Source organism: Hyperoodon ampullatus (genome assembly GCF_949752795.1).
Source record: "Hyperoodon ampullatus genome assembly, chromosome: 4".
NCBI classification, from domain to species: domain Eukaryota; kingdom Metazoa; phylum Chordata; class Mammalia; order Artiodactyla; family Ziphiidae; genus Hyperoodon; species Hyperoodon ampullatus.
The window spans coordinates 24,204,200-24,230,466 of record NC_136917.1 but is presented as its reverse complement, the minus strand read 5'-3'; the positions used below and the strand labels follow the sequence as shown (position 1 = coordinate 24,230,466).

General features: G+C 52.4%; 1 protein-coding gene across 1 annotated transcript; it reads left to right on the top strand.

The window, feature by feature from the left end:
- Positions 1 to 12: 12 nt before the first annotated feature.
- CDHR2 (cadherin related family member 2) lies at positions 13 to 26,267 on the top strand (the record flags this gene model as incomplete). The annotated part of the gene is made up of 31 exons (XM_079704052.1): positions 13 to 64; positions 343 to 414; positions 3,877 to 4,016; positions 4,128 to 4,181; positions 6,183 to 6,272; positions 8,118 to 8,207; positions 8,831 to 8,956; positions 9,033 to 9,176; positions 9,257 to 9,332; positions 9,432 to 9,547; positions 9,669 to 9,902; positions 10,834 to 10,989; positions 11,073 to 11,234; positions 11,521 to 11,582; positions 11,854 to 12,097; positions 14,517 to 14,756; positions 16,467 to 16,536; positions 16,668 to 17,273; positions 18,109 to 18,180; positions 18,604 to 18,653; positions 20,020 to 20,171; positions 20,321 to 20,429; positions 20,521 to 20,609; positions 21,452 to 21,520; positions 21,627 to 21,704; positions 21,799 to 21,859; positions 21,948 to 22,072; positions 22,608 to 22,721; positions 22,803 to 22,883; positions 23,337 to 23,394; positions 26,049 to 26,267. The coding sequence occupies 31 exons, from the start codon at positions 13 to 15 to the stop codon at positions 26,187 to 26,189; spliced, it is 3,933 nt and encodes a 1,310-aa protein (XP_079560178.1). The 3' UTR covers positions 26,190 to 26,267.

Below are 26,267 nucleotides of genomic sequence, written 5' to 3'. Positions count from 1 at the left end.
CCTCCAGACGTGATGGTGCGGCCGTGGCTGTCCTGCCTCTTGCTTCCTGCCCTCGTGGTGTCTGGTGGGTATCTCCCCTCTCCCACCAGGGAAGCACTAACCTGCGGATCCTCAGTAGAACCCTCCAGAAGGGTGGGATGCTGCTTCATCAGCAAGCACCCAACTCCTATGGCCCAGCCCCGGGCTTGGCTGCTCTGGGGAGGCCTGGAGAGGAATCCAGTCCTGGGCCGGTGAGCTGGACTGAAAGTTGGCCAGTGGGACTGGTGTGGGCTCCCACAGGGGCAGATGGGGGTCAGTCTTTATGGAGGTGTCCAGATGTTCCAACACTCTGTGTCCCTACAGTGGCAGCCAACCTGGCCCCAACATTCCTGGCCAACATGTCATCAGTGAACCTGCCCGAGGACCTACCAGTGGGTGAGTAACTGTCCCTGTGCCCAGACTGCACCAAATACTTACCCACAAGAGGGTCCCAGGGTCTCCTCTGTGGGCTTGTTTGCCATCCCTGCAGCTCCACGGCTCGTCATGGGGCAAAGGTGGCCTGAAGGAAGTTTGTTCCAGAAGTTTGTTTTCTCCTTTGCAGCCTTTGGGTCGAGGGCCCTCACACAGCATCAAATAATCAAGACTCACCCCAAGAGAACATTCCTCCCATTTCCCATCTCTTTCAGTCTTTCTGATTTCCCAATGGAGACAGTATCCATTTGGTATCATTATTTCTCTTCTACCTCTCTCACTCGCTCATCTCTCTTCCTCCTCTGCTTTTTTTTTTTTTTTTTTTTTCAGACAGAAAGAGAGCAGGCTTTAGGCTCAGAGCCTTTCAAGCACACATCTCACCAGAAATTGATACTTTTGCTGTCTTCGTCTGTAGAGTTACCTTCGCTCTATGGCGAGTGAGATGAGTTTTCTATGTACAGTAGCCATCTAGTTTGCTTTTAAAATAAATGTATTTACATGAAACAGTAAGTCAGTTAAAAGGAGGGTCGTAAACAATGAGACGTGGGTGTGGTAATGATCTTGGCAGTGTACAGGAGTGAATGATGTTCATGAAACATTGTTTTGGATGAAGCCACAGGGACTGGATGCCAAATTCCCAGCAGGCAGGATGGGGGTTGAAGAAGCTGAAATGATAGATGACTGTATTCATTGGGATACGGGGTCAGCTGCGCATAACAGACCCCAAATAACAGAGCTGTAAACAAGGTCAAAGTTTCCTATTCTCTTACATAGTCATCTAGAGCAGTGAGCCCAGGGCTGTCAGAGGCTCTGTTCCATCAGGCAGTTCTGTGCCCTATGCTTCTGGCATCAGGGACCCTCCTTCCATTTCCAGGTTCTGCCTCCCCTAGGGCCTGACCCTCATCCACATGGTCCCAGATGGCTCATGTCGTGCCCTATTCCAGTGAGAGCTGGAGGCAAGAAAGGGCCAAGGGGGCTCATTTCTTTCTCCTAAGGACAGGGCTCCAGATTTTACACATGTTACTTCTGCTCACATCTCATTAACCAGAACTTAGCCACATGCCCTAGCTGCAAGGGAACTGGAGAAATGAGGTCTTTATTTTATTTAGCCATGTGCACAGCTCAAAATCTGGGGTTCTATTAGTCTGAGAGAAAGGGGGCTGTGAATACTGGGGGACAAGTTACAGTCTTTGTTGCAGTGTCAGAATTGGGACCCCAAATATCTAAATCTACTAGATGAGGCAAGAGACTGCATCAAAGGTGAAATCCAAAGTCTGGCTTGGAATCCAGAAACCCAGGTCTAGGTACATGAAGAAAGGGTGGGCGATGGGCTTCAGAGCCATGAAAGCCACATCCATTTGGATGTGGTTGCCAGGACAGCAAAGTCTACTAAGGGTTATATTAATAAAGGTTTAGATCCCAGGATGAGGGAGGTGATAGTCTCATTACATTCTGAGTTGGCACAATCCTCCCTGGAGGACTGGGCTGAGGTCAAACTATTTGATATCTGTGAATACAACAGAGAAGTAGTATATACACGTTAATGATATTTTATGTATATTTTCATAGCTGTTTGGTCGTGGATAAACACACACACACCTCCAAACAAATGTCACAAACATATGTAACCCAAATGTCCTCAAGATCTCCATTCTTTTGGGTGATCCTTTAATGTCAGGTCTGATCTCAGCCAGACCAAATGAGGGTCTTTTCTTTGATAATCACAGGGCCCCTCTCTGGGCTTTCTTAAACCGAAGAGCAATTTCTTCCTTTCTGAGATGAATTGTATGGCTCTCTTGGGATGAGAAAGCATTTTCAGTCAGGTTTTTAAAAAATATTGTTTAGACCTTTTATTTTGAGGTACAATGTATATACAGGGAAGCACACCGACCCCCTCTCTGCCCTTCTAGTCACTCCCCGTCCTTTCTCTCCTGCAGAAGACCTGTTTTCTTGACACTCACACTGTATAATAGTTTAGTTTTGTCAGGCAGACTTTTTAAAATGCGTCAAATTTGAGTTTAAAGACAGAGACCTAATATATGTCTTTTATTTCTGTAGCTTTTATTGATTTATTTGTTACAGTTAATTCTTTTTCAGACAGACTTTAAAAAAAGCTTTTTCTCCCTGATCCTTCTTTCTGTGTCCATGAACACATGTGTACAGAGAAGGATTTACACATCCCCACTCACTTCCCATATTTCCTTGGGTATAAGGGCCATATCAGTTTACATTTTGACATTTTTGAATCAGGATGTGTCTTATATTTGAGATAGTCAGTTAACAGAGTGACTCCCCACCCCAGCAGTCATTAAATTGACAGTGTGTCTCACAACAGAGGAAACATACTGTAGATACTAACAGCTTTCTAGCCCGATGGTCTACCTGGAGGAGGGGGCCTGAGTGGGAAGGGACCAAGCTTTCTAAGGGGTTTCTGGAGGAGCCAGAACTATTTGGTCAAAGAAGAGCAGATTCCAGATGTGCTGCCCAGACTGTCCCTGAAAGGCTGTCGTGGGCAAGGGTGGGGGCAGGCTGGTTCTCTGAGACCCTCAGGCTGGGTGCTCGGCCCCACCACCATGTCACTGTTCTGGCACTTTTGCTTGTGTAGGCCTCTCCCTCTAGAAAAATACATTAAAAATATACTTTAATATACTGCATGGGCATAAAGGCAAATATCCTGAGGGCTAGATTATAATCATTTATTTCTTTTGATTTTTTTTTTACTGTTCGAAAAAATGAGGTATAATTGACATACAATATTATATTGGTTTCAGGTGTACAACATAATGATATATTTGTATATATTTCAAAATGATCACCACAGTAAGTCTAGTTAACATATGTTACCACACATAGTTACAGATGGCTTTTTTTTTTCCCTTGGGATGAGAGCTTTTAAGACCTAACTCTTAATAATTTTCAAATACCCAATACAGTATTATTAAGTCTAGTCACCATGCTGTACATTACATCCCCAGGACTTATTTATTTTATAACTGGATATGTGTACCTTTTGACCCTCTTCACCCATTTCTCAGTCCCCCGCACCCCACCTCTGGCAACCACCAATCTTCTCTGTATCTATGAGCTTGGCTTTTTGTTTTTAGATCCCACATGTAAGTGAGATCATACAGTATTTGTTTTCCTTTGACTTATTTCTCTTAGCAGAATTCCCTCTAGGTCCATCCATGTTGTTACAAATGGCAAGATTTCATTCTTTTTTTAAGGCTGAAAATATTCCACTGTACATGTATATCACATCTTCTTTACCCATTCATCCATTGATAGACATTTAGGTTGTTTCCATGTCTTGGCCCTTCTAATTTTAAAAGAAGCTTTGACATTCTTGTGGGCCTCATGGGCAGCTTGGCCAGGCCAGCATTGAACTAGGTGATCGTGGACCCTGTGCATTCCCTGTCCCATCTGCAGGTGCTGAGGTCTTCTGGCTGATAGCTCAGGACCAGGAAAATGACCCTCTGACCTATGAGATTAGTGGCTCCTATGCCTACTTCTTTAGTGTCACCCCGAATACTGGGGAAGTGAAGCTGGCCAGCCTTCTGGACTATGAGGTAAAGGGAAGCAACCTGAGAAGGTCTCGTGCAGGATTGGGGAGGTAGGGAGGGCTCTGGTGGGCACCCAAACAGGACTTACCTTGGTTCCCTTCTCTATGCCCACTGCAGACACTCTACTGGTTTTCCATCTACATCTCTGTGAGCGACGGTCACAACAACCCAGTGAGTCAGAAGTGGGGAGGGAAGGGAGGTCCAGGGATCAGAGGGCAGGGGACTGAGGGCCCACCGCTAATTGCCCACCGCAAATAAGCAGAGAGAGCCCTAGCTAACAAAAAATGAATTGAATGTTTATTTTTATCGAAATTATACTTCTCCATTTTTCATCATACAATATTAACCAAGATTTTAGTATTTATTATAATTTATATTAATTATACAAATATATGGTTTATCTTCTGTGTATTTTGTATATCTATTGTATATCATTAATTACATTATTATTTTTTTAAAGATTTATGTATTATTTTTTATTTATTTTATTTACTTTTGACTGCATTGGGTGTTAGTTGCAGTACGCAGGATCCTCGTTGAGGCACGCGAGCTATTCGTTGTGGCGTGTGGGCTTCTCTCTAGTTGTGGCGCATGGGATCCAGAGCACATGGGCGCTGTAGTTTGCAGCAGTCGGGCTCTAGTTGAGGCACGAACTCAGTAGTTGTGGCGCATGGGCTTAGTTGCCCCGTGGCATGTGGGATCTTAGTTCCCTGACCAGGGATTGAACCCGTGTCCCCTGCGTTGTAAGGCAGATTCTTTACCACTGGACCACCAGGGAAGTCCCAATTACATTATTAACTTGTATTAATATACTTATTAATAAAAAAACAAGTGCCAAATACCTCCCTACCCTCTCTCCACTGAGGTCATCACTTTCAACCCCTTTGGCTGATGGGTTGGTCTCAGTGTTCATGTTTCTCAATAACACACTTATACAGCTGTGTCTTGTGTCTGTGAAAGTTGGCGGTTTTGTCTTTATAACCTATTCCCCAAACCCTATCCATTAAAAAAAATCATTTTAATGACTTGAATATTCATAAATACTTTCTCTTTGTAAACATTTAAAAAAGTGCAGATAAAGCTCAAGTCCCCTTGGGCAACCCTTCCCAGCCCACTCCCACCTGAAGTGTCCGCCATCACCGTGTTCTTTTCTATCCATCGCTAAACACTGGCATGCATATATGCATCCACGGAAGAAAGATGATAGTTTTGGGTGCGTTTTCTGAAATCCAAGGGAGATCCTACTGCATATATGGTCTTGAACTGCCTTGTCGACTCAACAATCAGCTTTGGAAGACTTCCCTGGTGGTCCAGTGGCTAAGACTCTGTTTTTCCACTACAGGGAGCCCGGGTTCAACCCCTGGTCAGGGACGTTCCGCATGCCGTGGGGTGCGGCCAAAAAACAACAATTGGCTTTGGGGTCCCTTCTGTGTCTGCACATGAGTCTTCTGTTTCCTGTATGTCTATATCCCAGTGTGGGGACTATAAGGACCACGGTGCTTAGCTGGTCTCCTCAACACTTAGGTTGTTCACAGCTTTATGCTATGGCTAACAAAGCTAAAAGAAACGTTCTTGTAATAGGACATTTTAGATTTTTTTTAATGACCTAATGATTTCCACAACATACTCTCCAAATAGTTCAGTAAATCTGTGGAGAGAAAAACTAAATAAGGGGTAAATCTGGATGAAGTGTATCAGGACTTCTTTGTACTGTACTTGCAACTTTTCTGGAGTTTGAAATGGTATCAAATAAACACGGAGGGGAGAGGGGAAGCTGGGGCAAAGTGAGAGAAGCATCGACGTATATACACTACCAAATGTGACATAGATAGCTGGTGGGAAACTGCTGCACAGCACAGGGAGATCAGCTCGGTGCTTTGCGACGACCTAGAGGGGTGGGATAGGGAGGGTGGGAGGGAGGCTCAAGAGAGAGGGGATATGGGGATATATGTCTGCATATGGCTGATTCACTTTGTTGTACAACAGAAACTAACACAGCATTGTGAAGCAATTATACTTCAATAAAGATGTATACAAAAAAAGTCACCCCAGACACCACCTAATTGTCCTCCTGAGAAGCTATACCAACTTGCACTCCCATCCTGATGCTCCTGACTTTGTTTTCTCAAGCTCCCACGTTTTCTGGGCTCACCTGGGCTTTCTCACTTGCAGGTGCAGAAGCAAATGCAGGTGATCGTGGAGGACAGAAATGACAACGTACCCATTTTCCAGAACACAGACTTCTCCACCAGAATCAGTGAGGTAACATCTGCCTTAACGGGGTGTGTGTGTAGGATGCAGACATCCCACAAATGTGCTTAGAGTGGGAAGGACCAGAGATAGCCAGCAGGGCATCCAAGATTGGGAAGTGCACCTCCTAGAAAGGGCAGCTGCAGGAACCAAATTCAGGGGGTTGCATGTAACCCCATGTACCATAGTTACAGCAACGTTTTGCAATCTATCAGACTGGATTGGAATGCTTTAAGTTATGATAGTCAGAGGTGGGGGGGGGGGAGGAATTGATTTTCTCATGTTTCTTTAAAAATTTAACAGTATATCTGACTTTAGGCATGGCTGGATCCAGGTACTCAAGCCATGTCATCAAGAAGAGATTTCTCTCCACCTAGCGGCTCTGCTTCTCTTGTTGCCACCATCCTGGGGTGGGGCGAGCAGTTCTCCCTTATGGTGATAAAAGTGTCTCCCAGCATCTCCAGGCTCACATCCCACCGGCTTTGCAATTGCAACACAGACTGTCTCTTTCTCAGTGGTCCCAGCCAAACCCCCAGGACTGACTCTCATTGGCCCATTCTGGGTCAGGTGCCCATCAGTTGAGGAGTATGGAATGCTCCACTTGTCTAGGTCTGCATCATGTGCTTTCCCCTCCAGCAAGAGGAGCAGCCCCACTTGAACTGCATAGGCAGGGAGGAGGTTTCCCAGTGGTCCCAGGGCAGCAAACACAACACCACTCCTGAATCTTCATTACCACGCGGCTTCAAAGTCCTGACAGGTGTGGGTCCCCCTCCCCGAGGCCAGACCTAAGGCTGGTGAGGTTCAGACAGCCCTTCAACAGGCTCTGATTTGAGCGCCTACTGTGTGTCTGGCACTGTCCTTGGTGCTGAGGGTATCCAGTGAAGACAGACTTGGTCGCCACCTTTGCAGCTCACATTGTAGTGAAGAGCACAGACAACAAAACATTTAATCAACAAAGCATTAAACAAACAAGATTATTTCAGATGGTGATGAGCTCTATGAAGAGCATAAAACATGACTGGGGAGGGGCCTGCTTTAAGTTGAGCCAGTCAGGAAAATCTTCTCTGGGTAGATGACATCCAAGCAGAACTAAATGTTGAGGAGCCAGCATGGGCTGCTCCAGGAAAAGGATAGTCCAGGCAGGGAACAGCAGCTGCAAAGGCTCTGAGGTGGGAATCAGCCTGGAGTGCTGTAGGCATAGCCAGGAAGCTGGTGGTGGGGGGGCGGGGAGGAGGCTGAGGAGGAGGTGAGGTCAGAGAAGTGGGAAGTGGCCTGACCCTGGAGGGCCATGTAGGCAGTCTGGACAGTATTCTGGGAAGAATGGGGGAACCACTTGTTGGTTTTGAGCATGAGACTGATGTGGTCTGGTTCAGGATTTTCAAAGATCTTTCTGGCCACCGTGAAGAAATAGTGAGGGTGTAGACAGGTCCTAGAGGAAAAGCCTCCCAAAAGAACCTTCCAGCTCTGCGGGGTGCTGTGTGGAACCTATTGCTGGAGGCTACAGAGAACACACAGGGCTGTTTAAGCAGGGGAGTGGCACAGCCTGAGCTCTGGAATGATCGCTCATGGTGGTTCTGAGGGGCGCTGCAAATCAGAAGCCAGCTCAGGTTTCAGGGAGGCTGTGTGGGGAGAGGAGAAGGGGGAACTCTGCTCCCTGCCTCCATCCAGATGCCCCCAGAGGCCCAGCCCAGGTGGGAAGGAAAGGGGGACATCTGTGGAATGCTGGGTTTCAGGTTCTGGAAGGTCCATCGCTATCCCCGTGGTACAGTTGGAGGCACTGAAACTCCAGGAGGGGGCATGATGTGCTTGGGCATGGAGATGTGTTGGAGCTCAGAGGTGACAAAACCCTTGTTACAGACCCTGCCGGTTGGCTCCCTGATTTTCTCTGTGCTGGCCACGGACAGAGACACGGGGTCCGGAGGCGCCGTGGTGTACTCCATAGTGAAGGTAAGTGTGTGCGGGTCCACGTGGGAGTGTGGGCGCCACGTCTCCTCATGGCCACCAGGGGGCAGCATCTCCCACACAACCTGCAGGGACCTTCGGAGCAGGGGCTCTGCGACGGCCAGCCCTGGTCCCCACGCCTTCCTCTGGCCCCCTCTGGACCTCATTTGGCCCAGCCGCCTAAGGAGGGTGCCTGCTGCAGACCGGACCCTCCTTCCCACCCTCTCGCCTGGGGCACTGTCTGTATCTTTGCCCGGTTAGCGTCACACCACCTGATGGCTGCGGCAATCCTGGCTTCGAAGAAGAGGAAATCAAGGCTCAGAGAGGTCCAGGGTCTTGTCCAAGGTCACACAGACAATGACGGGTGTGACCCCAGTTCTCACGAAGACACATTGGCTAGCCACGGCCCCCATCATTGAGCGCCCACTACATGCCTGGAACCTACCTTAGCTCACTTGACCCTGTTTTCGTCCCACTGAGGCGATATCTAGCCCATTTCCCAGGCTCAGAGAGGTTAAGTGACCTGGTGAGGTTGAGAGCAGAGCCAGGATTCGACCCCAGGTCTCTCAGAGCAGGTCCTGGGGGCAGGGCCGTCCTGGGGAGCCTGGCCTGACTGTGCACTGCCTCAGGTCATCCCTAGCACGGACAGCAGTAAGTACCTCTTTGGGATCCTGCCCAACGGCTCCATCATCCTCAACGGCAGCCTCAGCTACAACAACAAGAGTGCCTTCTATCAGCTGGAGCTGAAGGCCTGTGTGAGTGCGGGCGCAGGCGGGGTCGGGGGCGTCGAGACCCGAAGCCCCGGCTTCACGGAGACCCATCTCCCGGCAGGACTCGGGCGACAATTACAACAGCATCGCCGTCCAGTGCTCCTCGCCTGTCTTCGTGTCCATCTCTGTAATCGACCAGCCAGACCTGGACCCCCAGTTTGTCAGGGAGTTTTACTCGGCCTCTGTGGCTGAGGATGCACCCCAGGTGTGCCAAGGAACTGGAGGGGTCTGGGTGGAGACAAGAGGTGGGGAAAGGGTCTGGCCACTGACCACGCCTTCTTGCAGGGAACCTCGGTGCTGAAGGTGGAGGCCATGGATGGCGACAGAGGCATCAATGACCCTGTGATCTACAGCATCTCCAGTGAGAACGAGGTGTCCCCAGGCTGGGGCTGAGGCAAGGGAAGGGGTGGGGGCTCCGTCAGAGCCACTGGAAGCAGCCGCTCCTGCTGCCTTTTCCCAGACTCCACAAGGCCTGGCTGGTTCGACATTGGGCCAGATGGGGTGATCAGGGTCAACGGTTCCCTGGACAGAGAGCAGCTGCTGGAGGAAGATGAGGAGGTGCAGGTGCAGGTCACGGTGAGTGAGAGGGCCACTGCCCACTTTGTACTCTGACTTTCTAAACTCTGACCTTTGACCTCAGCTCTCTCTGAACGCTAGTTTTCTGACCTCTGCCTCTCGGCCTCTCCTGTGCTCTCAGGCCACCGAGATGCACCCCAACATCTATGGGCAGGAGGCCAAGGTGAGCATATGGGTCACGCTGAGAGTGACAGATGTCAATGACCACAAACCTGAGTTTTACAACTGCAGCCTCGCAACCTGCACCTTCACCCCCCAAGAGGCTCAAGTCAACTTCACTGGCTACGTGGACGAGCACGCCTCCACCCGCATCCCCATCGATGACCTAACCATGGTGGTCTACGACCCAGACAAGGCAGGGGCACCCAGACCATGTGCGGCATGGGTGGAAGTGATGGTTGGGAGATCGCTGGGGGAGGGAAGTGGTGAGTGACCAGCAGAGTGTGGTACCACAGTGCTCGGCGGGGCAGCGGGCAGTGGGCAACAGTGGTGCTGACCATGAGTGGTGGTTGGAGTTGATGGGTGACATTTGGAACTGCTGAGTGATGTTGAGCTGGCTGCTAGTCTTGTGTTCAGGGTGGTGCTACGTGGTGGGGAACAGAAAGGCAGCACTGAGTGGAGGTTGGTCCTGGATGCTGGGTAATGTTGAGTGGAATGTAATTTTTGGCGGTGTTGAGTAGAGGGGGTAGTGATGTGTGGATGGTGAAGTTGTGGGGTGCTGGGATAGTACTGGGTATTGGGGGATGTGGGCAGTTTTGAGCACAGTGTGGTCTGGGTGGGTGTCAAGTTGGAGGGTATTCCTAGGTGGAGGTTGATACTGAGTGGTGGGTGATTTGGGTAGTATTGAATGCTGAATAACTATGGATGGTGTTTGGTAGTATTTGGTGATAATGAGTTGGTACAAAATGTCGACTGGAGGGCGATATTGGGTAGTGGTGGATGGGTGGGTGTGTTGAGATGGTGGTTGGCCTGACTGGAGAGGGGTATGGAGTAGAAGGGGTGTGGATAATGGACCGATGTTGGACATTGATGATGTTTGGTGGTGGTATGGGTGGTGGAGGGTGGTGCATGGTGGCTGGTATGGAAGACTCAAAGGGAGTGAGGGGTGTGTGTCCAGGCGCTGCAGCCCAGGCTGGGCCTCGGGTAGGTCTTCTTCTGATGAGCCCACATTGACAGGGACTAGTGACCAGTCTACCCTCCTGGGACCTGTGGCCAGGGATTGGGAGAAAGATGCAGGTGGGTACATTGCAGGAGTGGGGTCCCTAACATACAGTCCACGTCTACAGGGCAGCAACGGCACCTTCCTTCTATCCCTGGGGGGCCCTAATGTTGAAGCCTTCAGCGTCTCCCCGGAGCGGGCGGCGGGCTCAGTGGATGTGCAGGTGCTGGTGAGAGCACCGTCGCTGGTGGACTATGAGACACAAACGGTGATGCTGGTGCAGGTGAGGGGTGCTCTGGGGCACCACGGAGAGCGGGCCATGGGGTGCTCCAGTCCCAATGCCACTGCCTCTTCCCCTGTCCTCAGGTCGTGGCCACTGACTCGGTCAGCAGAAGCTCCTCGGTAGCCTTGGTGACCATCCACCTTAGAGACATTAATGATCACAGGCCCACATTCCCCCACAACCTGTACACCCTCAGTGTCTTCGAGCACAGTGCGGTCGGCTATGTGGTCACCAACAGCATCCGAGTGAGTGATGGGGGACAGGGCTGGGCAGGGCTGGGAGAGATGCGGAGATTGGCCGGCCTGGGGCTGTGGCCCTGCTGGAGTCCCTGTATCATCTGATGTCAGTGGGGGCCAGCAGGTGTGTATGCGCGTGCGCATGTATGTGATGTCTATGTGTCAGTCTGAGTGCGTCGGGGGTTTCTCCTTTTGGGTCAGGAAGCAGCACGGCCCTGTCCTCATCAATTGCACGGTTGACAGTGCGGGTATGGCTTCTGCTCAGTGTCCCGTTATCTATCTCTCTGCCTCACAGGCCTCCGACCCAGACACGGGCGAGGTGGGCCGCATCACGTACAGCCTGCTTCCGGGGAATGGGTAAGTTACCTGGGTGGGCGGCGGACGGGTGAGCGAGGGGCACCCAGGCTCACCTCTCTGCCTCACAGCAGGGCTGGCGGAGTCAGATAACATATAGGGCACCCAGTGACAGTTCAATTTCAGATAAACAATGAATGGGGCTTTTTTTTAGTATAAGTAGGTTGCAAATATTCCATGGGATGTCCTAAAATATTTTTCATTGTTTATCTGAAATGCAAATTGAAGTGGGCATCCTGTATCTTTATTTGCTCCATCTGGCCACCCTGCACAGGGCGGACATCTTTGCGGTGGATCCAGACTCGGGGACAGTGACGGTGAGAAACAGTGAGCTGCTGGATCGGGAGAAGCAGGCCGTGTACTACCTCACGCTGTTGGCCACGGATGGCGGGAACCTGTCGTCCTCCACCGTGCTGCAGATCGTCGTGCTGGACATCAATGACAACAAGCCCGTGGTCAGCGGCTCCTACAACATCTTTGTCCAGGAAGAGGAAGGCAATGTCTCCGTGACCATCCAGGTGCGAGCCGGCCTGTAGCTGATGGGTGGGACGGGCACACGGCACCATGCCTGCCTCTGTAGTCATGCTGGTCCTGGGTTGGAATCTGGGCTCTGCTGTGTAGCCCTGAGAAAGTCACTCAGTCTCTCTGGGCCTCCGTTTCTTCTTTGGAAAGTGAGGACAATCTCAGTACTTATTCCCAGGGTCATAACGGATGTAAAGTGCTCGGCACAAGGCCTAGCACAGAACAAGCCCTCAAAAACATATTGCTCTTTTAAATTCAGGCCACTGCCTCATTCCAAAAAGGATGTGAGGTGGCTTAGATTTAAAAGTGTGATAAAAGAAATAAGGAAAAAGAGAAAATAAGGATGGTATTTTTTTAAAGTGCACAAAGGTAGAAGCCAAACAATTGCTAGGAGTGGGCTGAATACTCAGTTCTGAGCTTCCTAATGGCCAAAGCAAAAATGGAAATGAGATCAGAGGTCAGGTTCACAGACTCTGTGAGATAAAAACCCACTACTGGCTCCAGAGGAACACTGGAGAGAAGCTTCTCCCCTGATTCTGAGGCCTTCAGAAGCTTCTCCACTGAGTCATCTGTAAGGGGATCTTGTGAGGATCGAGAAACCAGGTCCTCAGAATGACAATCACATGGCCATGGAGCCCTCCCATCTTTCTGGGGCTTGTGGTTTCCAGAGTACATTCCCATCCCTGATCTCTTGACAAACTTATGAAGTAGGTGCTCTAATGCTCCCCATTTCACGGAAGGAGAAAACTGAGGCTCAAAGAGGTTAAGTGACTTTTCTGTGGTTATACAGCCAGTCCGTGGCAGTGCTGAAACCTGGGCCTTTCTTCATGCACCTCAGTGCTCCCCACCCTGGTCTGTGAGCTCTTTGGGGCAGGAGCATTTCAGATCTGCTGCCAGAAGCATGGTGTCCAGTGTGAGGCCTGAGAAGTGCTTGGTGAATTAACCGGCCTGAGTTCAGAGTGCCAAGGAATGAACAGAGTTTTTCATTTCATAAACACGATCCCAACAGATCTGAAACAAAAACCTGAAGGTGGCAGTGGGCAGAGAGGAGGAGAAAGAATTGGATCCAAGTGGGACTAGCCCAGCTCTGTATTCAAAGCCATATTTGCTGAGCACCTACTATGCACCAAGCCCTTTGCTGGGCCCTGGGTCCTCCGAGATGAATCCACCATAATTCCTGCCTTCAGGGAGGGTGGCGGACCATCATCCAAGGGTGTCACTTGTGCTGTACTGAAGGTAGCACAGGGGTTGTGGAGGACCAGGGGAGGCACCAATCTGACCTGGAGTCAAGCAGACAAGGTGTAGAGGGCATTCATGTGCACGTGCAAAGGCCTGGTGGCAGGGAAGAGCATCTTGTGCTCTCCGTGCTGGATCACCCCAAAAGCACACTAAGCATGTGTTCAGGATCTTGGTAGGACAGAAACACACACACACACACACACACACACACACACACACACAGAAACACACACACACATAGATTGGATGAAGAATTTCAGCTATTTAAAAAATACAGCACTGAAGTAGTCATCATGGGAAAATCAGAATCTTGTTGGACTTCACACATTTATTTATTTGGCCGTGCCGCATGGCTTGTGGGATTTCAGTTCTCCAACCAGGGCTTGAACCCGGGCTACAGCAGTGTAAGCCCAGAATCCTAACCACTAGGCTACCAGGGAATTCCCCCACACTTTTTTTTTTTTTTTTAAATTTATGGCTGCGTTGGGTCTTCACTGCTGCGTGCAGGTTTTCTCTAATTGCTTTGAGCGGGGGCTACTCTTCGCTGCGATGCGTGGGCTTCTCATTGCGGTGGCTTCTCTTGCTGCGGAGCACAGGCTCTAGGCGCATGGGCTTCAGTAGTTGTGGCTCGCAGGTTCCAGAGCACAGGCTCAGTAGTTGTGGCGCACAGGCTTAGTTGCTCCGCGGCCTGTGGGATCTTCCCGGACCGGGGCTCGTACCCGTGTCCCCTGCATTGGCAGGCGGATTCTTAACCACTGCGCCACCAGGGAAGCCCCCACACACACTTATTTTTGTTTGTTTATTTTAAACTTCGACTGTCTATATTATACTGCCCCCACTCCTCCCTCCCCACTAGAATATCAGCTCCATAAGGGAACTGTCTTGATCATGGCTCTATTCCCAGTACCTAGAACAGGGGTGGGCATGTGATAGGTAAACAGTTGTGGGATGAATGAATGACCTCAATGTTTCAGACCTCAGAATCTCTTGAAAGCTGTTGGTCTGGCCCTCTCAGATGCGAGACTGAGACTGGGAGATTGGGGAGCATCCCTCTGGCTTTAGGCCCAGTTACTGCCCTCATGGGCCAGCGCTGGAGGGGGAGTCCAGACTGCAGGGCAGGGGCTGGGGCCGGGGAGCACCTGATGGCTGACGTCCCAACCCTGCTTACCTGCACAGGCTCATGACGATGACCAGCCAGGCACCAACCACAGCCTTCTACACTTCAGCCTGCTGAGCAGCCCCTACAGCCACAACTTCTCAGTGGACCCCGACAAAGGGATCCTCAGAAACCTGGGGCCCTTGGACCGAGAGGCCATCAACAACACCCTGGGAGGCCGCATCGTGCTGACCGTGCGTGTGTCTGATTGTGGCGAGCCTGCCCTCTGGACTGACGTCAATGTCACCGTCACTGTGGAGGTATGGTCTGGCTCAGCCTGGGACAGGGTCCAGGATGAGCCCTGTACTGGGGACGCCTGAGCAGATGGCCAGCTCCCTGTCCTCCCAACTCAAGACACATTTCTGCCCTTTGCAGTGCGGTGGGTAAAAGAGTTCTGGAACCAAGCTGATGGGTCAGAATCCTGGCTCATTTGTTGTGTGGTCTTAGGCAATCGCTCAACTTCCCTGTGTTCTCAAGTTCCTCATCTGTAAAATGGGGCTGAAAATAACATAAAACGAGTTAAAAAATGGAAAGTGTTTCAAAGAATGCCCGGCCCAGAGAATACACTCAGTGTATACCTGGTCCTGCAAGGGAGGGATTGGTTAGCACCATTTTATTGATCGAGGGACTAAGGCACACAGAGGTTCGGTAGCCTGCCTCGGGTCACAGAATGGGGTTTTGAATCCAGTCTGTCTGGTTCTAAGGCTGCCACTGGGTCACAGGCACCTTCCTCTACAATGTCCACAATGTGGTTGGTGCCCCCTCGGGTTGTGCAGTGCAAAACCTGCACCACCCCACACAGCAGCCCTGTTTCCCACTGGGTTGGGATGTGCCGCTTTCCCACAAGGATCAGAATGAGACCTCAGGGAAAATAGAGAAACAGAAGTCAGATGAAGACTTTCCAGCTGTCCTTGGGGTGGAAGTAGGCCGCAGAGAAGGAAGAAAGCAAAATTGCATTTCCTGAGCGAGAAGGGTCCTTTCACACCCATGAGCTCTGTGAGTAGGGAGGACCACTCCACTTTGCAGATGAAGATGAAGTCACATGTGAGGAAGAGGTGGAGCTGGACTGAACTCAGAGCTGTGCTCCTAGCCCCTCCTGTGAGTTAGGATGACCTTGAGAAGGCAGTTGGCCATGTGCACGGAGGCAGTAATGCCATCTCTGGGAAATTGCCATCAGAAATTACATCTGGTTAGGGGGGAGAGGGCTCAGTTTTCAAAGATGTTCACTCTACCATTATTTAGAAAAAGCTGAAAGCAAAAGCAGAGACCTCTGCGCCATCCTGGGGAAGGACTGGGAAAGCCAAGGGCGCCCAGCACGCACCAGCATCAGGGGAGGAAGCACAGGCGGAGTTGGCCTGATGCTGTGACAACAGGGGCAGCACTCTGTCTGGGCGGGGTGACCAGGGCTGGAGAGGGAAGGCGAGAACAGAACACAGCGGGCGTCTCAGGACAGGACCAGGTCAAGTCCTGGCAGGTGCCCCCAGCCCAGCCCCACCTGAGCACAGAGTGAGTGTCTTGGGGTCGACCGAGGGCAGGAGGGACAGGAGAAAGGAGGGGACCAGGGAAATCTTGGGCCTTTGTGGGATCATGGTGGTATTGGAGCCAACCCAATAAATCCGAGAGATGGGGAGTCAAGCTGGGCCAGACAGGGACACAGGTGGGGACTCAGAACTATCCGTCCTAAGAGCAGGGTCTAAGACGGCTCTGAGTGGTGCACAGGGAAACAGAGTGTACCCCAAACTTCAGAGTACCGCCACAGACCTCTGAGCCCCAGGGGTGGGGTCTGGGCGAGTTCTGTCCGCTTGAAGTCTGTTTCATCATCTAGGAAGTGGGCAGTGCTGTCTGAGGAGACCTGGACAGAGAGTCTGGGCCTCGGGCCAGGGGAAGTATTGGCTTCTCAGACTGGCTCTGGGGAGGCTGAACCTGGGGTCTCCTGAGTTTCCTGGGCTCAGAACTGCCTCTGTCTGCAGGACATCAATGATAATCTGCCCATCTTCAACCAGTCCAGCTATTCCTTCTCAGTGAGGGAGAGGGACCCAGGTAAGTCCTCCCTCGGCCAGGCTATACGACCCCTTCGAGGGCAGGCCTGAAGCCCCCAAGGGGGGTGAGGACAGAGGATGCCCCCAGTGGCCGGGTCAGGGGTCCCTCCACACTCCGCCCCTCATTCACAGGAGTGCTGGTGGGCGTGGTGGAGGCCTGGGATGCAGACCAGACGGAAGCCAACAACCGCATCAGCTTTAGCCTGTCAGGGGGCGGTGCCAACAACTTCTTGCTCCGAGGCTTGGTGCTGGGGTCTGGGTGGGCAGAGGGCCACCTCTGGCTGCCCTTGGACGTGAGCCTGGACTATGAGACACAGGACTTCTTCAATCTGACAGTGAGTGCTGAGAGCCCAGACCCCCAGGGGCGTGACGCCACAGCAAAAGTCCTCGTGAATGTGGAGGACGTGAATGACGTGCCACCCACCCTGGACTCAACCTCGCTCCGGGGCATCCGTGTGGCTGAGAATGGCTCGCAGCATGGTATAGTGGCTGAGGTGGTGGCCCAGGACAGGGACACCATGTCCCAGTTGGAGGTACAGCTTGTGAACGTCATCTGTACCAAGGCCGGGGTCGACGTGGGCAGTCTGTGCCATGGCTGGTTCTCTGTGCTGGCCAACGGCTCTGTGTTCATCAGTCAGAGTGAGGTCATCGACTATGAGACCTGTGACCTGGTCACGCTGGTTGTGCGGGCCTATGACCTCACAACGGACCCCCGCTTCCAGGCCTACAGTGACAATGGTGAGGCAGCCTGGCCTGCAGGGCACAGCAGGCTGTAACATAGGGGCTGTGGGAAACAACTGGCACCTGCAAGGTCTGGGTTCAAATTGTGGCTCCAGCCCTTACCAGCTGTGCCACTGGGAAAGTCATGACACCTCCCCAAGCTTTAGTAGCCCCATCTGTCAAGTGGAGCTGGGTAGTAGGTTGGCTGCGAAGATTAAATGAGAATATATACGTAAAGCATTTCGTGCAGTGTTTGGCACGTAGTAAGCACTTAATTAATGCTATTATGTTGTGAGGCAGCGTAAAAGAAAGAGCACATTTCAGAGCCAGATGTGCACTCAGATCCCACCTCTGACACCAAGTAGCAATAACAATCATATTAACAGCTAGCATATATTGAATCCTTACTACAGCCAAGAGCTATGCCAGATACCTTGCAAGCATTTCTTCATTTTATTCCCACACAATCCATGTGGTAGGTGGTCCTTATCCAATTTTATAGATGAGGAAACTGAGGCCAGGGTGGGCAGTTCAATAATCTAGATTACACAGCTAGTAAGTGTCAGAATAATGTTGTGGTCAGGTGGAACATACCTGATTGGGCTCAATCCTGGCCCACTGCTCTTGCTGTGTGACTTTGGACAAGTTGCTTATCCTCTCTGAGGTCTGGGGAGGATTCTCCCTCCTATGAAGGCCAGAGGAGACTGAGTCAGTATCCTGAGTCAGGAGCAGGGGAGGGCACTGAGCATGGGAGATGCATGGGAGGGAGGCTGCTAGGAGCAAGACTGAGGACCAGACTTTCTGGGTCAGGTCTTTGCTTAGATACCAAGGCCAGCCAACATTTCCCCCCTAGGAAGCCTCCCCATCACCATCGAGGATGTGAATGACAATGCACCCTACTTTCTGCCTGAGAATAAGACTTTTGGTAAGCAGCAAGCCCCTCCCTCCACACTCACACTGTACTCTGCCAGGACTACCTTTGGGCAACTCCCACAGATGCTCCTCAGACCCCAGGTGTGCCCTTAGAAAGGGAAGAAGGCCTCCAACCCTGCCTCTCCCTCAGGGTTTCAACAGGAGGGGAGACCTGAGTTTTCACCCCAGCTCTGTCCCAACTGACATCTGACCCTGGGCCAGGCCCTCGTTCTCTGGGCCTCAGTTTTCCCATCTGCACAATGGGAGGTGGAGGACCTGCTAACTAACGGCTTAGGGGTAGTTGTAATGGTCTCTGGTGGTGGAGAGGTTAAGGGCAGGTTTGGTGGGATGAGCCCTGAGCTGGGCTTACGGTCAGCACTTGGCCAAGTGGGCACTGGCCCTGACCCCACTGACCTCTTCCTGTTCACACCTGTAGTGATCATCCCAGAACTTGTGATACCCAACCAGCAGGTGGCTTCTGTCCAGGTAAGTCCTTGGCTCCAAGCTTTGTCATTCACATTAGCTCCAGGAGACACAGGGCCTAGGCCTTTAGGTCCTTCAGTTGCCCCAAAATGTTTTAACACTAGAAAGAAAATCTGTTGGCTCCAACATATGAAAAGAAAACCTCAGAATGGAAATGAACACCTGCTTAATTGATATGATTAAACTCCATTAACTGTTAAATGTAGTATTCATAAAAATTTCATGACCGTAAAAATCACTTGCAGTGGTTTTCTCACTACACCAGAATTCTGGAGTAATTCAGAGAAATCATAGTAACTGTAAATTAAACAAGTTCCTCGTATTAAATAATTTTCAGAGCAAAATTGTAAAAGTACTTTCAATTTTTATGGCATTGTATGTGTTTATTAGAGGGTGGCAGCTATGCCATGCAGGGCAGCGGGTAGTGTGGCCTCCCACCCAGCCCTGGGGCCTGGGCCTGGCTGGGCCTCTTACTGAGCTGGGGAGCTGCCACACCTTTCCAGAACTCACTTTCCCTCCTGGACAAGGAGCTGTCAGTTCTTTGCGGTAACTCCTTAGGGTTAAGAGACAGGTTATATGTGGGCGCCACGCCCTGCGCTGTTGAAAGGGCACAGGTGTGGAGATGGATGGGTCTGGCCCTCCCCACTTAGAGCTGCGTGTGCCTGTGGGCAGGACGGGGTCTCTCTCAGAACCCCAGCGTTCTCCCATAAAAGGGGGATAGCGATTCTCCCTCTCTAGGTTCTTTCCAGGCTTAAACAGTCAGTTTTCCAGTCTTCAGCCAATTGCATTCCAATGTCATGAGTCTGGCCATGGCTTTGAACAATTTTCTTTAAATTGACTCCTTTTTGAAACATAAACACCAGCTTTGGCCTCATCCTGAAAAGTGATGTCAGTGGACTCACAGCTCTGTGTGTTGGTTATATTCTTCTCTAAAAGGCACTAGAATGAATACAAATGCTTGTGCCTTCTCCCCCCATCATTTCGTGGTCCACTAGGGGAATTCGTACTCATGTTAGCACACACTGAAAGGAGGGATCTAAGGGAAGGTGACTGGCACACAGTAGGTGCCCAGGAAATCTGAGTGTCCCTGAGCTTGTGTGTGTGTGTGGCAGTGGCGGGGGCAGGGGAGAGCAGGGTGGGATTTCCACACGGGAGGGACTTTGGGCAATGACCTGTTGAGCTGGGGGGCCAGAAGCAGGGACTTGTTCAAACACTGTTTACAGCATTTGGTCAGTGGCCTGGGGAAGGCTGATAGAGATCATGGGGACCAGCCTCCCAGGCCACCCTAGCCTCAGACTCCTGCTGGGGGTGGAGGAGTGCCTGGCCTGGCCTGTCCTGGCCCGCAGATGTTGTTCGCCCTTTCTCCTAGGCCAGAGACAGTGACTCAGGGAACAATGGGGCCATCCTGTTCTCCATCCTCCAAGTGGATTTCATCGCTAAGGATGGGACCGTGATCCCTTTCCAGGGCTTCTTCCGTGTCTCCACTTCCTTGGAGGCCAGCGTGTTCATTGGCAACATTGAGTAACTGTGGGCAGCCCCTGGATGGGGTGGGGGGAGCCAAGCAGGGCCTCAGGGCAGTGAGTTCCTCGTCATGGGAGGTGTACCAGGAGGTTCCAAGGAGACTTCAGCTTGGGTTTCCAGACTGAGCTCTGCCCTCCTACCTTCCATAGGCTGGTGACCAACCTTGATTCCACTCTCCAAGGCACTTATCAAGTGACGGTCAAGGCCCAGGACAGGCCTTCTGAGGGTCCTGCCCAGGAAGCCAAAATCACCCTAAATGTGAGTGTCGGGTTCTGCCTGCAGTTCCTAGTGCCCTCTGCCAACCCCTGGGTCCCTTGTGCCTCATCTTCCCCATACCCTCTTTCTGTAGCTCTTCACTGTGGACCAGAGTTACCGTGTGAGGCTGAAGTTCTCCATGAGCAAGGAGGAGGTGGGCGCCAACATGGAAGAGATTAAGGCGTAGGTCTGGGGAGCTGGGAGGGACCTGTGGGGAAGAACATGGCCTGGGAGCCTGGTCCCTGACAGAAACCTGGATGGCATATCTCTCTTTTTTTTTTTTTTTTTCGGTACGCGGGCCTCTCACTGTTGTGGCCTCTCCCTTTGCGGAGCACAGGCTCTGGACGCGCAGGCCCAGCGGCCATGGCTCACGGGCCCAGGCGCTCCACGGCATGTGGGATCTTCCCGGACTGGGGCACGAGCCCGCGTCCCCTGCATCGGCAGGCGGACTCTCAACCACTGAGCCACCAGGGAAGCCCTGGATGGCATATCTCTTAACCCTGTCCCTGGCCCACACTTGACCTTGTCCTTGTCTTTTTTTTTAATTAATTTTTATTGGAGTATGCTTGCTTTACAATGTTGTGTTAGCCTCCACTGCACAACAAAATGAATCAGCCATACACATACAGATATCCCCTCCCTTTTGGACTTCTCTCTCATTTAGGTTACCACAGTACATTAGGTAGTGTCCTTGTCTTTGACCCTGTACCTGTACTTGCACTTCCTTTCTGCCTGTCCCCAGAAGCCTATGGTTGCCTGGGCAGAGACAGGCCTAAATAGGGCTGCCATGTACAGTTGCAAAGGCTGTGCATTGCACAAGGGCACTCCTTGCTAAACTGTAAACCCAGTCCCAGAGGAAGGGGCATCCTTGTCTAATTTGCACAGAAGTGCAACTTGCTTAGCCAATGGAGCTGTCCAGAGGAGATGCCCCTCACACAATCCCTAATTCCACTGGCAGAGCCCTGGCCACAGGCCTGGGCTAAGGCCCCTACCCCAGCCTTCTGTGACCCCTGCCCCCTTTGCAGGGCTCTTGTCCAGGCGACCAGGACTACTGTCTACATTGTGAACATTCAGGACACAGAATCCATGGCTCGGTGAGTGCCCACAGAACCGGTGGTTGGGGCGAAGAAGAGAAGACCAGCAGCAGAGGGGCCTGTCTGGTGGTTCTGCGCTGCTGGCTTCACCTCTGTCCCATTCCAGGGCCCGAGGCCGTTCCTACCTCGATGCCTACTTTGTCTTCTCAAATGGGTCAGCCTTGACCCTTGATCAGCTGAGTGTGTGAGTGGGGCTGACCTTGGGGTGGGCAGGAGGGTGAGCAGGAAGCCTGGGGGATGCCAACGTCCCTCGGGCCTGAGCGGGGCTCTGTGGCCAGGACGATCCGGAATGACAAGGACTCCCTGACCGAGCTGCTGCGGCTGGGGCTGGTGAGGCTGGTGAGTGTTGGCAGGGTGGAGGTAACAGGGGGCTGAGGAGGGGGGTGTTGACCCTACATCCTCCCCCATCACAATCCTTCTTCTCCAGGGCTCCCAGGAGAGCCAGGAGTCAGAGTTGCCAGACACGCTCCGTAACACCGTCATAGGATTGGGAGTGGCTTTGCTGCTGGTCATCGTGATCATGACCACGGTCCTTGTGTGTACCCAGAAGAGGTGCTGCTCCCATCACCCCCTGTGTCTCCAACCTCACCTCTCCCACCACCCAAGATATCTGAGGGGTAGAAAGACCTGGGGTTTAGGTGTCAGGTGCATCTGTATTCAATCCCCGGTGACCCGTTATGACCTCTTGGGTACGTTAAACTCCCCTCCCCAAGCCTCAGTTTCCTCATTTGCAGAATGGGCATGACACTAGATTCCTCAAAGCATTCAAGGGAACCATGCACATCTCATACCGAGCAAGGTGTCTGGCACATACTATACATTTAATAAATGCTGCTTCTTTTTCCCTTTCCAATTCATATGGAGCCAGTAGCCACATCTGGGTTTGATTCTGAGCTTTGCCACTGGTCAGCTGCGTGGTCTTCAGCAAATCATTTCCCTTCTCTGGTTCTTCCTTGTACCCTCTGTAAGATGGAGCTAACACTCCCATCTGCCAGGGTTGTTGTGAAGTCACACTCTCAGGGCCTGCACTGGGCACACAGTAGGTGTGCAGGGAAAATAGTGATGCCCCCCGCCATGTTCCCCCCAGCTACCACCGGAAACTTCGGGCTATGAAGGCTTCCAAGGAGGCCCGGAAGACAGCGGTGGGGGTGATGCCCCCAGTCTCTGCCATCCCCGGGACTAACGTGTACAACACTGAGCGGTAAGTGGGGGTTGAAGGATGGGTAAGAGGCCCCATGGGGTGGTTGAGGCCCATGGTCGCTTGACTGGGCCTTCTTTCCAGTGCCAATCCCGTGCTGAACCTCCACACCAAGGACCTAGGCTTCGAGTCCCAGTCTTCCTCCAGTGACTTGGACCACATCAGGTGAGCAGTGCTGGTTGGTAGTGGTAGTCATGGTGGTGGTAATGGTGACGGTGACAGTGATGGTGGTGACGGTGATCATGGTGATGGCAATGGTGCTGATGGTGATGGTGGTAGGGGTGATGGTGATGGTGGTAGTGGTGATGGTGATGGTGATGGCAATGGTGGTAATGGTGATGGTGGTGATGGTGGTGGTGGTAATGGTGATGGTGCTGATGGTGATGGTGGTGGGGTGATGGTGGTGGTAATGGTGGTGGTGATGGTGGTGATGGTCATGGTCATGGTGGTAGTGGTGATGCTGACGGTGGTGGTGATGATGGTGGTGATGGTAGTGGTGGTGAGGTGGTAGTCGAGGTAGTGATGATGATGGTGGTGATGATGGCAGGGGTAGCTGTTGGCCAGAGACAGGGAGGGCTGGGCCTGCCAACTCTCTGAGCTCCATTGTCTCCCTTACAGCCTCAACTCCCTGGATGACAACTCTGTGGATCTGGAAAATAGCAGGCAGGAAATCAAGGCAAGATGGGGGATGAGTTGGTGCCTGGGGCTTCTGACTTGGGGCTCTTCTCTGAAGGGGTGGGTTTCAGGACAGAGCTCGAGGGACCTCCTGCTGCCATGGGTGTGTCTGCATCTGGCCCTGGGAAGCCCCACGGCTTTGGAATGGGGCCCGATCCTCGCTCCTCTACTCATTAACTGTGACCCTCGGTGGGTGAATTCTTCCCTCTGGTTCTCAGTTTTCTCATCTATAAATGGGGATCAGAACATCAAATATGCAGGACTGCTGTGAGGATGAAATAAGAGTGGGTATAAAAACGATCTGGCATAAAATGAGTGGTCAGGAATCTGGTTCCCTCCCTTTATATCTTTTATATAAAAGCTGGTGGGGCGGGGGGGAGGAGATCCAGAGATGAACATAATGTAGCCAAGGACAAAGGTAGGCTCAGATGAACAACAATACCATCATTTGTTCAATAGGTTAGTTGGTTCAGTTAGACCAAGCATTTGTGCAGCCTGGGCTGCTGACTGGAATCACGTGGGGAGCTCTTTAGACCTGAGGATGCCAGGTCACAGCTCAGAGATTCTGATCAGATGGCTGGGGTGGGCCTGGGCAGGAAGGTGCTGCTAAAGCTTCTGGGGTTCTAATGTGCAGGCAGGAGTGAGAACCACGAAAGTAGGAGAGTAGATCAGAGGGCTGAATGGGGGATGGGACGCCAGAACCAGAAGGAACTACCCTCTCCTTCCCACTCTGAAAACCACCACTGAGTAGAAGCTCTAAGACCCACTGAACTTTAATAGTCTGCGGTTGTGTGTGTGTGTGTGTGTGCGCGTGCGTGCGCGCACGCGCGTAGGGGTGGATATCCACCCACCATTCACCTTATCCACCCTACTCTGGGTCCTGCCCTCAGCCGGGCCCTGCCCTTCCAGGGGGTCCCTTGCTGTCACTCATGATTCAGGACTTATTTTCCCTTGAGGACCCCTTACTTGGAAAGATTTGGTCAACCAAAACCTCTCGTGGGTGTTAAAATATCAAAATGCTGCCCAGGGACCTGGCTATAACATGGAGGCCTCCAAATGGACCCCCAAGGATGGGGGTCATCGATGGTGGACCAGGCTTCCAGGCAGTGCAGGAGGCCTCTGGGTGGATGGCTCATCTCTGGTTCAAGATGGTTTGGGGCAAAAACTCCAATAAATGTATCTGGGGGGAACTGAGGCAGAAGGGAACAGTCTTGTGGGCTGGAGCTTGTGACCCAGCAGGTAGGCCCTTTTGGAGGCCAAAGCTCACCCCCAGAGGGGAGTGGAGTCAGAGACCCCAGCAGTGGGGCTGGACCTGTGGGCTGAGGAGGTTCAGGGATCTCTGAGAGTCTGGAGGGGGAGAGGAGGCCAGGCCGCTAAGTCTTCAAAGCCAAGAAAGAGCCAGTCCTGCAACGGCAGGGGGTTGTTCGGTGTCTGAGAAGCTGCCCGAGGCTCCACCCCAACTCCTGCAGTGGTAGGTGGGCCTTGGGGTCTCTGGGTGGGGAACGCAGGTGGGGCTTCTTTCCACAGATCCCTTGGTGCCCTGACTCACCTAAGACTTCCGTAAGTGTTTGTGTGGAAGGTCTGTGAGATCTGAGGGCTCATCCAATCCAAACTTTTCAAGCAACCAAGGCCAGGGAGGGGTGCTGAACTGCCCAAGGTCAGAAAGCTTGCAAGGCCAGGGCAGCCCAGAACCCAGGTATCCTGTCTCCCGGGCCAGGCTGCACTTCCTGGGCTGTACTGCGCCAGCTGCTCCCACTGGGGATCTGTGTAGAGGGCTCTGGGAAGCTCAGGCAGAACGTTTAGTCCCTCCTGGGGCCCCTCATATGTTCTACTGTTTACCAGGGACTGGAACAGTCCCAGTCTGGAAAAAGCCCTTAGTGTGCCCTGGGGAGGGTGGAGGTGGTGGAGGCTCTGTCCCCGTGGGGGTCTATGTGGTGGAGTGGCTGAGCCTTGGGGCCTGGCTGGTCCACAGAAGGGATTCTTGTGAGGGTGTGAGTGTGTGACATATCACACGGGGAGGGGTAAGAGGAAAGGCAGGAGATGAAAGAGCGTGTGCCATGATGGCCTGCAGGCGGGACCCTGGGTGTGACATGTCCCTCTGGGGTGGCAGAGGGACCTGCCAAACTCAACCAGGAGCAGCGCTGAGCCATGGACAGGCTTTAGAGCCAGCAAGACCAGCGGTCCAAACACCTCTCTGTCCCTTCCTGGCCAGAGAGCCCTCCGAGCCTCAATTTCCACATCTGTAAAGTGGGGGACATGATCCCTCCCTCTGGGGTCCTGTGGGTACCTCGGGTGATGGATGGTTGTGCCCAGCACGGTGCCTGCCATGAGGTACAGGTGACAGGAACTGTGCTGGACTGGCTCCTTGGCACAGGACACAGGGCCTGGCATCATTCAGGACTGGGCAGAACACCCAAATGCCACCATGTCCATGGGTGGGCAAAGGCCAGAGTAGACCCCTTAGGCCCTCCCCTTCACCTGAGCCCGTCTGTACCACCAGTATCCATGGCCCCCTCTGGGACAGAGTCAGGAAACTGAGGCCCCAGCCAAGGAGCCATCTGGTCGTGGGCTTGAAGGCCCACCCACTCTCCTAAGGACTGGGGAGATCACCCCATCTTGGCCCTGGCCTCACACCTCCCCACCCTCTTCCCACAGAAGGAGCCCCCACACAGTCTGATGGGGCCGGATCCAGAGCCCCTGAACAGAGTGCTGTCAGGAGTGAAGGCGGGCACACGTGGACAGCAGAAGGAGGAGCTGGCCTTCACCAACACTGGCCTGAACACCACAGACCTGTGATGGGGGCCCTGCCACAGGACCCTGGCCACAGAGCCCCACATGGGCCCCCACTCTTCTGGGTCACCTCAGAAGAGGCCT